Source organism: Tarenaya hassleriana, unplaced genomic scaffold, assembly GCF_000463585.1.
Source record: "Tarenaya hassleriana unplaced genomic scaffold, ASM46358v1 Cleome13, whole genome shotgun sequence".
NCBI classification, from domain to species: Eukaryota; Viridiplantae; Streptophyta; class Magnoliopsida; order Brassicales; family Cleomaceae; genus Tarenaya; species Tarenaya hassleriana.
The window spans coordinates 1,940,773-1,951,558 of record NW_010963495.1 but is presented as its reverse complement, the minus strand read 5'-3'; the positions used below and the strand labels follow the sequence as shown (position 1 = coordinate 1,951,558).

The window sequence follows — 10,786 nt, the reverse complement described above, 5'->3', positions numbered from 1 at the left end:
CCCCCCCCCCCCCCCATGTGTTTACGAGAACGTCAGAACGCCATCGCTTGTTTTTTTTTAAAATAAAAATAAAAACGCCATCGCTTGTTGGTATCTCCAGACTGACACGTACACACTCCTGGTACTGCCGGTTCGACCGATCCAGCATCGGGTCGATCAACTCATCCGGTCGAACCGGTCTGCAGCCAGGTATCTTCATGGGCTCCTTCTGTTCAGTGTACTCTCCTTCAACCAGCTTGTCCAGAACCGGCAAATACACCTTCAGCGCCAAGAACAACGCGTGCGACGCAACGAATACGTACTTTGCCGCGACACCAATCTCTTCGGCTATGGACAAAACCTCCGTGCCAAATAGATCGACGATCAAGACCGTCGGTTTGGGCCTCATCCCCAGGGCGGTGGCCAGAACCGCAGGTCTCATCTCGCGCATCGTGACGGTGAGCTTCGTGACGGCAGCTGCGTCTGGTTCGACTAGGGAGGTTACGTCGACCGGGGGCAGCTCCCGGACGTCGAATGAGCCGCGCGCCATGGCGGCCCGTGCGGTGTGGGACTCGGCTGACGACATGGCGCGGCCGAAGGGTCCAAGGAAGACAGTGACTCGGAAGTGAAGGGAGGAGGAGAGACGATGGGCGAGTTCGAGGACGGGGATGACGTGTCCCATGCCGGGCCTGGCGAGTAGAAGCGCGTGAGGTTTTGAGTGCGTACCCATCGTCGTGCGAGGAAGTGTCAAGAAGAGTGAAGATCTGCGTGTGTTATGTTGTACATATAGAACACAATACACAACCCCCATGTCGCAGGATATAATCCAAATGAGTGGCCATAATTCTCTCTCAGAAACCAGCACGTGCTAGTTTCATTTGTCGGAGTTGTTCAAATTATTTAGATTTCTAACAGCAGATGATACCATCAATGACACAAATAAAAAAAAAAAGAAGAGAAGAGCGAAAAGATAAAAACTTCGTGTTTTGTTTCTGTCATACCCCTACCAATTGGGTTTCTTACATGACGTCAATGTGTCACATCGCACGAAATCGTACCACCATCAATTTATAGTGGCATCACGAGGACGATCCATCGGTGTCGTCAATGTTCAACAACGCGGAAAATAACGGCACGGCAACGTTGGATTTCTTACCTGACGGGTTCCTAGACACGACCGAGAAGACCGGGTTGGTTGTCCTAACATGGACATTGGATACAGGTCGGCATCCAAGATTTTAGTGATATCTGATTTTGAATCTGAATATGTTAGATTTCGAGATAAAGAATCAACGGTTGAACTCGTATCAATCCTTTGATAGCCCGCGGTTTACTCAGTCAGTGAGGATAACTGACCCAGCCGCTGTGAGCAACGTCAATGTACCCGGAAAAAGGTTAGACGAGAGAGACAAAACGGAATACGAAAGGAGGACAGGAGAAGACGAGGAAAGAATAAGCGGCAAGACAAGACCGTTGATAAAAAGAGAGGAGAAATAATGTTGAACAAGCAATGTGCCAATACGCTTCTTTCTTCTTCTTTTATTATTTCAGAATACATGAGGGAGGGGTCTGTTTTATGTGGATGTGCTTGAGTTTAGATATAACAGAGAATAAGCGTGCGATTGGAAAGGTCATCAAGCACTTACAGGTTCCGTAGCTTTCATGAGCCATTCCATTTCGGTTTGGTTCATCAACGGAGCCAATACCTCCCTGCATTTTGAATGGTATGCGTTCAGCCAACCAATCTCTTCCCCTGTCAACTTGTTTAGGTTGATCAGCTTCACCTGATACGGTGCCTGCCAAAACCCAAGAGCGAGAATTACTCAGAGAAATGCATTTTCGTATGATACGCCCCGAACGAAGGAAAAAAACATGAAAATGTCTGAAAAGACAGATTACCCAAGTGATATGCTCGAATTCCAAGTAGCCCTTGTCCCCAAAATTGAATTTGGTTTCAGCATCTTTGACAACAAGAACATTCTCCAACCTCACTCCAAAGTTCCCATCCTCGTAGTAACCCGGTTCTGTAATAAATATAGCGTATGATATTTAATCAGACATTCAGTACTTTGCCCTAATAGTATATATATAGGCTAAGCGAAGAAGGATCCATATGGAACAATGTCAGCACAAACAGACCGTCTGTTACAGTCATGGAAGCTTGGAGAGGTACGTTCCTAGCACTTGGTCTGAAACTGATCTGTTGTGGACCTGTATAACCATATTGATGAATCTTACTGACTGTCGGAATTAAAAATACAGCGCTCGTACAAATATTCATGATGTTTCTAGCGACTTGCCTTCATGAACAAATAGGTAGGAGCCGACCCCATGACCAGTTCCATGTCGATAATCAAGGCCGCAGTCCCACAAATTAACTCGAGCAAGTATATCAAGTGTATAACCTATGGATTATTATGGACATTCAATCTAACAAGATAACTCGGACCATGTTTTTTTAGGTACCCGAAAAAAAGAAAGAAAGAAATGAGGTAGAGTATACCGTTTGTGCCCTTTGGAAACCGAGCATTTCCAAGTCCAACATGACCCTTCAGGACCTAGATGTCAATTGAACATATCGGAGAAAAATGATAAAAAAATGTTAGAATTGCAGGTACAATTTCCAAGTAAATCTCCACATAATTGTATAAACTCTCATTGAAAAGCACACATACAGCAGTGTAGCAATCTTTCTCATGAGCTGAAGGCTTCCCAAAGTGAACAGTTCGGGTGATATCAGTTGTTCCGTCGAGATACTTCAGACAAAACCAACAATAATACTATTTCAGAATTCAGAGTACAAACTCAGTGTTAGGACTAGCTTCTTATATGGTTTAGCTGTTTGACAAACCTGGGCTCCTGAATCACACAAGTAAATTTTGTTGGGGTCTAACTCGGCACATGTTTCTGGCTCCGGTGAATAATGGATAATTGCGGCATTTTGACCAACTGATGAAATAGTTGGAAAACTTAAACCTCTGAAATGCTGAAATCACAAAAAAAAAAAAAAAGAATATCAACATGGATGTCGATAGTATTACTGAAGGTAACTTCCCTCTTCAACTAGAAAGTAGAAACATGTAATATATGATAAGTAACACTACCTCTTTTGAGGCTCGGAAACTTTCAAGCTTATCACTCACAGACACTTCAGTTAGCTTTTCGGTTCCCCTAGGTTATTTCACAAATACAACAGAGGAATTAAAAGTCAAACAAAATTTACTTCACCTAGAATTGTGAAAATCATGTATCAAAATATCTTGAATGAATATAAAAAGAAAACAGAAGACAAAAAAGAAGGAAAAAACTTACAAAGGTATGTTTTTCTTTGCCTCTCCTTCCAAGAAGTATCCAGAAGCCCCATACAGGTCTTGCATCTGTGATTATATTACATGCTTCGGAAACTTAACTCGCAGGTTACATAAAACCAGACACAAGCACACAAAATAGTACTCAAGCATTGCACTGTTTCAAAATTTGTGAACGATATGTTTCATTCTATTCTGCACCTGCTTATCCAACCAAGCAAGAAACTGAACAACAGCTGCACCATCCCGAATATGCGCCTTCTTAAGCCCTTCCAGTTCAACAGGGTTCTAGAATAGGGAAAATGAGGCAGTAAATAAGGCAGCCTACACAGTAAAAAAAGTATGAAGTAAACCCATTTCCAAAGAAAATCACCTTCAGGGATTTTGCAAGGGATATGGGAGATGGTTGCAAAAGGACCAAATCAGGGTCCAATTTGGAATAAAGAGCAAAGCAGCACGAAGCAGGGTCCACCCATATCCGTTCAACTTTGTTAGGTTCACCATTTTCAAATTCATTGTAGAACCCTGGATCCTTTCCAAATGATGATCCAAGTTGATTGGCAGCAAGCAAGCCGACATCTGAGATGACATCTGAATACTCCCGAACTTCAATTTTAAGTGCTTGTAAGTATGCATTTGCCTGCACAGAAAATTTGAAGCCATTGAACAAACTTCAGTAGAACTGAAATCAATTGGTAAATATGTGACAATCATGTCGGAAACGCATGATTGGCCAAATACACGAAGAAAACAAGGAAACAATGGGCCGTAAGAATTGCCATTGGTAGAAGAACCATAAGGGAGAAATAAATGTAGAAGTTGGAAAAGGATATCACCTAACAACATAGAATTCCATAGACAGCAGCATAATGCATCAGATCCCAAAACAAAATGAACACCAACCTCATCGGATAATTTCTTTTTATCCACGTAAAGGAACGTGGAGTCAAAAGTAACTATGGCAAACGCATGAACAACAGGACAATAGGCCACATCAGTTCCACGGATATTGTACAACCAAGCAACCTGCACAGTAGCAAAGCATTGGTACGATTCATCCACTGAGAACATCTGAAGCTTCAAGTTATACAACAGACAGGAAAATACAAGAAATACCTCATCAAGGGCAGTGATGATCAGAGCACGGGCCTTTTTCGATTGGATCTTGACCCTCAATTCCTTCAACTTCTCCACAACAGAAAGGCCAGTAAATTCAATGGGGTGACGAACAAGTGGGTTTATCTCCGCAGGTGGACGATCATTCCACACTTGGTCTACCAAATCGGTGGAAGTCGGGATCAGCTTCTGTTTCCTTTTGCAAAATGCTTGCTCCCATTTCTTCGCAGTGTCCACCGAAACACACCAGGGATCAACACCAACGCTTGCTTCGCAGGGCAGATGCTACACAAAGAAATCAAACAGCCATGAATGAATTCGGATTACAATCAAGTTGTGTGAATCATAAAGCAGCATGATCATAAATAGGAGCAATGACCCACATCTGCCATCCAAGCTTCAACAACAGGATCCTCTCCCATTCGCATAAGCCTCCACTCATCGCTGAGCTGTTCCGTTGCTTGCAAGAAGTAGCGTCCATCGGTCCACAGCAATGCTTCGTTCTTCGTAATAAGCGCCAAACCTAAACAGGAATTCCCAATTTACGAAAATTCATTCGGACGCAAATATTATGATAATACTCAAAATTACAGAAACCGGACCTGCACTTCCAGTGAATCCCGACACGAACTCCCGCCTCTTATCTCGAGCAGAAACATACTCGCTCTGCACCAGAAGCGACAGAAGGAAACACGATCACGTGACCAAAGTCGATCAAGAATTTCTTAGATCTACGAAGGTGACATCAATTGGGGCGACCGAAAAACGAAGGACGAGGGCGAAAACAGAAATCGGAGGAGAAATCAATGTTCATAGCGACATCCACAACAATGAAATCAAAAGGTGGGAGGTGACAAACCTGGTGATAGTCCTCGGAAGGGACGACCAAGGCGTCGAGAGGAGGGGAGTGAGAGGCCATGAGAGACCTCAAGGAAGCGAGAACCTCCGACATGGAAGCTTGTGTTCAACAAGGTTGTCTTTCTTCGTCTTTTGCCTTCTCTCAGAGAACGCAGACAGAATTTTGAGGAGAAGACGGAAGAAAGGATGGAGTGATCGGACTCCAAGTTTACAGCTGCAGAATTGGTTGTCTTTCCTAAGAAAGAAGTCTCGACACAACATTTCGTCTATTTTTAGCCCCTATATTTTCTGTTTCTTCCACTTAAGACCCCCTATTTCCTCGGCGACACTGAGAACCCCCCGTTTTTAACGAATAAAAAGATTTTTTTTCCCAATAAGATAAACCAAGGATAAGATTTTCCGTTACATGTAGATTATCCATTGACACGCCAAAAAAAAAATGAAAACAGAAAGAAACTTCGTCAGACCAAAGCATTTATTGTTGTGTGAATAATAAATAATTCAATTAATTAAATCCAAGTTACGTAGAATTATGAAAATAGAGTAAGTACGTCATGGGAAAACATGGGTTGGTCCACCATATTCTAAGGATTTGTTAATTCAATCAATTAAAATGCAATAAATTTGGCTTCAAATAACATTGAATCCACTCCAATAACGTGCCAAAACCAAATTTGTACAAGACCAAAAACCAAAACCACAGATGAAGAGAACTCAATAAGCTCATGTACACAACCCACCGGCTCCTATCCGTACTTCCGCATCTTCGGCTCCCATCAAGAAGTAAGAAGGAACCCTTTGATTTGAACTTTCAATTTTTGGAACGTCTCAAAGATGCAGGCTTGTCCGGACCGAGATTGCTGACACAGTAAACACCCAAAACAATGCATTTTTCCATTGAACTAATGTAACGAGATCACAAATTATTAAGCGAGAGAACCCGAGGTTTCAGACTGTGAAAGTCTTTTGACCACGGCAGCCATGTATTTTCCTTGATGTTCTGCGAGAGCAAGCTCTGTTTCGGTAGGCTGTCTGGTCCCATCACCGGCATAGACGCCAGCTCCATATGGAGAGCCTCCTCGGATTGAATCCATCTTGAACATTCCGGCCCCAAAGGTGTACCCTATGGGGACAAATAGCATTCCATGGTGTGCGAGCTGTGTGATTGCTGTCCAACTGCAACCAATGACATGATATCAACAATGACCCTCTACATATATATATGTGTATGTACATGTCAGCGGATAAAATGATAATGAGTTTTGAATGCATCTGCATGCATAATGATGCCAGGAAAAAGGACCAAATTCTAGACACGTCCCGGACCACCAACCAAAGTTTGTAACAAAGAAGCATATATATCACACGACCTATTTGAGGTGTGATGCCAAATTCAATTATGCATTGTTTTTTATGGCACTACCTGAGGCCTCACCAGATTCACAGATTGAACAAACTTGCATGGTAGACAACGAGGCAGAGTAATATAAGGGCGACTGAGAAAAATGTTGATAACAAGTTACTGCACAACCAAAGTGAAAAAAACTAGCTAGAGGGCATGGAGAAGAATCCAATTATGTAACTGTAACTAGATGCATAATGCATTCCTCGAAAAAGGAGGCTAGGAACCTCCTTAGAGAATGTTCTGAGTAATATTTGTCATACAAGTTTCTTTCGTAAGAAAGAGGAGAACATATGCAAGCAGATGTTAAGAGAAGTCAAGGTACTTAGAATCTATTCCACCCAAAAGAATGGTACGAGAATTGAATCCCATAGGAGATCACTTTACATTTTTCAGTAAATCTTTGCCCCTTAATACACTATACTGAGAATCCATAGAAATGAACTGTCTAATAAGCAACAACGGAATGCCGGTTATGTTTCATCTATGGCGTTCGGCATGAAGTTTATTATCCCTGGATGTTTTCACTGAATATACAATGACGACAAATTCTCAGATTAGACTTTAAGCTATAGAAATTTCTCCCTGAATCTAAACGCCAGTCAGTCTCCACAATAACCTACAGATTGAAGTGTTAAACCTCGAAGTTGAGCTCTACTTACCAACTAAATCAACAAATCACTGTCTTCTGGCCCAAGAAACTTGCATAGGGTCATTCACTTTCACATCCAATATATAATCTACTCCGATGAACCAATTTCCCCCAAATTCTACCCACTTCAGCTTCACAAGTAGTATACAACAAATACAACGACATTAAGGTGCGGTATAGGAAGCTTACGCGGTGGTCTCCTGGCCCCCGCCCTGCGTCCCCGTACTCACGAAGAACCCGGCAGGTTTTCCGGCGAGCGTCTGCTCCCTCCATAACTGCCCCGTCGAATCGAAGAAAGCCTTCATCTGCGCAGCCATACACCCATACCTAGTCGGAAAACCAAATAGAAATCCGTCCGCCGCCGCCAGATCCGCCGCCGTGATCTCCGGGATCTCCGGATCCTTTGGCGGCGCCTTCATTTGCTCCAGAACCTCCCTCGGCAGCGTCTCCGGCACCCTGTACAGCGTCGCCTCCACCCCATCGACGCCATCGACGCCCTTCTTCATCCTCCTCGCCAAGCTCTCTACGTGCCCGTACATGGAGTAGAAGACGATGAAGATCCTCACCGGGATCCTGGCCGCAATCGCCGGCGTTGTCCCTGCGCTGGTTGTCGTCGCCGTATGTTCGCCATCTCCAGTTGTCCGATCATCCTCGATCGGGATCGGCGCAGCTCCACCGACATCGGTGGCGGCGGGGCCATCTCCGGGGGGAAGAGACGGCGGCTTCTTCTTCTTGCTTGGAACGCATCCGCCTCCTTTCCCCATCGAGGATTTACCCGAATTCCACAAAGGACACAATACAATTGGATCGCCTGATAAAACACTTGATTAATTAAATTAATAACGATACTGATCTCCAATTAAATCGGGGTTAGTGAAGGTTTATGAGCGGATCTTTATCTAATCCGGTTAGTAGCTTCGGGGGTGCCTTTTGAACGACGATCGATCACGGTCAACGTCCACTAAACGGCGCCGTATTCATAGTATTGGGCTTTGGTTATTCCTGGAAGCCCAATTAATGGGCTTCTCAAATATTGGTTCAATAGCCTGTTTAAGGCCCATTATATCCTTGATGATAACCGATTCATGGTACTGGGAAATAAATTGGCCCATGTACATATCCAATCAATTAATTGTAAGCGCGTGTACTCGCAATATTACATCATATATATATATATATATACACACACCTTATTTTAAAATAATGAATCGAGCAAATTAGATTTGGTCATTACATTCAAGCTAACATGGAACTTACTCATTGGTTTATGACCAGAAAAAAAAAACAAAAGGAAATAAAATAAGTAGAGTACTTTGATATTCGCACCAATCAATTTATAGCGCTAAAATTATTTCTTTTAATATGGTGGTCCATCGATTGATTAAAAACATATTAATTTATTAATCCCACGCTTCTCTGTTGTGCCATGTATGCCTTGGACCACCATGAATCGCCTCTAAAGCTGCGAGAACAGAAATAGTAATAAGATTTAAAAAATTATAATTGACAATAAATTATATAATAAAGGGTTTCTAAAATAACCAAAATTATAATATTTCTAAAGTTAATGTTCAATACATAAACCGTCAATATAACAAAAATACCTTTACTTTGCTATAAAGACTTCATAGTATACCCTTCGAAACCCTAAAATTTTGGAAAAAAGAATAAAAAGAACAAAAGACATAATTAACCCTCTCACAAAAGTAACGTGATACTCCTCTCTTCATTTTGAATTCATCTCTCTCGTTTTCATTCTTTGACAACTCTTCATTTCTTTCTTAACTTTCTCTCTCCACTCTTATTTTTCTCTCAACTCTTCCATTTTCTCCTTTCTCATTTCATTTTTATACATAGAAAAACAAACGAAAAATGGTTATTTCGTTGAACATATCTTCACCGACGACCTCATATCTTCTTCTTGAGTCGGTCTAAGACAAAACAAATGACAAGAACTGAAGGTAAGTTCATTAATACAAGAGATTGGTTCGATGCATAAACTTTGTGTTTTGAGTTTGAGTTTTATGATTGTTAGAGTGAATCGTGTGGTTTTTTTTTATGAAAATGAGATAGATGTATAGCAAATCTGTCGAAGAATATGCAAGAGGTGTATATTTAATTTCAAATCAATATTCGGAGCGATAATGGAACGGATTGACAACGAAAACAAAGGTACGTCATATTAGTTACACCGTTTAAAATTTATTTTTGGTCACACTGGTCACACTAGTCACCTTGGTCACACCGTTCAAAATTTAGTTTTGGTCACACTAGTCACATTGGTCATACTGGTCACACTAGTCACATTGGTCACACTAGTCACATTGGTCACACTGGTCACACCGTTCAAATTTTAGTTTTGGTCATACTAGTCATATTGGTCACACTGGTCATACTAGTCACTTGGTCACACTAGTCACACTGGTCACACCGAAAATTTTTAAAATTCACGCGAAAATATTTATTTTTTGTGATGGATGGGAGTTTTAAAAGGTCATACTAGTCACTTGGTCACACTAGTCACACTGGTCACACCGAAAATTTTTAAAATTCACGCGAAAATATTTATTTTTTGTGATGGATGGAGTTTTAAAAATTTTAAAATATTTAAATTTTTTCCTAGGAAATCGAAAACTGTTTTTCTCTGTCTGTCTCCTCATTAATGTTTCTGTCATTGGGACCCACACTAATGGGTATTTTGGGAATAACATAATTATAAAAGTATATTTTGAAGTAGTTTTTTTTTTGCAGAAGTATGTTATGAAGTCTTTGTAGCATAATAGGGTATTTTTATAAAACCCCACATAAACCACTGCCTACCGATCTAGGACAAAACCCAAGAGCAATCTAGAAACAACAAAGCTGGTCGCTGAGAGAATCCTTACCTAAACCGGACACTTGGCCACGCACCCTTCACGCCACGTTTCCCATTCCTGTTTGTGGAAATTTATATTGAGATTAATGTGATAATGACAAGATTAACACCGCTGCTAGCCATGTGCTTAAAGCTCTAAATCGTGATTTGGAATGCGAAAGAAGAAACCACAGTGACAGGTTGGAGTTTGGAAGAGGGAACGGAAATGAAAGGGGAGAGAGTACATAATATTTTTTTAAAATGTGTGTCTGAATCGATATATAGATGTAGAGAAATACAATGTTATTTCCACGTTTATTAATGTCATAATCAAGTAGTGGAATCTTTAAAACGTTATTAAACAGAAAATATTTAGATAGGCGTAGCTGGTCCGAATATTTCATGCTATTATAAAAAAAAAAATTAGATTTTTTTTTGTCTATTCGTATGAAATACAATTTAAATTTTGAATAACCAAATCTCACAAATATTATATATATATATATATATATTAGTGTCAATCACGTTACGGCACTTCAACGTCATCGCTGCATGTCTACGCCACTGTGTTGAATCGCTACCATGCATTATGAGCATCAAGACGGTCCATTGCTTCT

The 10,786-nt window shown here is 41.2% G+C and overlaps 3 protein-coding genes across 3 annotated transcripts in view; all 3 read right to left on the bottom strand.

Moving 5' to 3' along the window:
- The window catches only part of LOC104807550 (UDP-glycosyltransferase 72D1), a 2,581-nt gene extending 1,676 nt beyond the window's left edge, over positions 1-905 (bottom strand). Inside the window, exon 1 of the mRNA XM_010532878.2 lies at positions 61-905. Within this exon, the coding sequence (XP_010531180.2) occupies positions 61-790 (730 nt within the window). The 5' untranslated portion in view covers positions 791-905. The remainder of the gene's footprint in view (positions 1-60) is intronic.
- Positions 906-1,473: 568 nt separating this feature from the next.
- LOC104807551 (probable Xaa-Pro aminopeptidase P) lies at positions 1,474-5,478 on the bottom strand. Its single transcript, XM_010532879.1, has 16 exons — positions 5,263-5,478; positions 5,006-5,069; positions 4,787-4,926; positions 4,404-4,688; positions 4,191-4,313; positions 3,661-3,927; positions 3,489-3,575; positions 3,292-3,356; positions 3,084-3,150; positions 2,831-2,965; positions 2,655-2,735; positions 2,483-2,537; positions 2,280-2,384; positions 2,119-2,190; positions 1,879-2,003; positions 1,474-1,775 (listed from the first exon to the last, which is right to left on the bottom strand). The coding sequence occupies exons 1-16, from the start codon at positions 5,353-5,355 to the stop codon at positions 1,614-1,616; spliced, it is 1,926 nt and encodes a 641-aa protein (XP_010531181.1). The 5' UTR covers positions 5,356-5,478; the 3' UTR covers positions 1,474-1,613.
- Positions 5,479-5,867: 389 nt separating this feature from the next.
- LOC104807549 (probable NAD(P)H dehydrogenase (quinone) FQR1-like 2) lies at positions 5,868-8,186 on the bottom strand. Its single transcript, XM_010532877.2, has 2 exons — positions 7,505-8,186; positions 5,868-6,437 (listed from the first exon to the last, which is right to left on the bottom strand). The coding sequence occupies exons 1-2, from the start codon at positions 8,077-8,079 to the stop codon at positions 6,188-6,190; spliced, it is 825 nt and encodes a 274-aa protein (XP_010531179.1). The 5' UTR covers positions 8,080-8,186; the 3' UTR covers positions 5,868-6,187.
- Between the last annotated feature and the right edge of the window lie 2,600 nt (positions 8,187-10,786).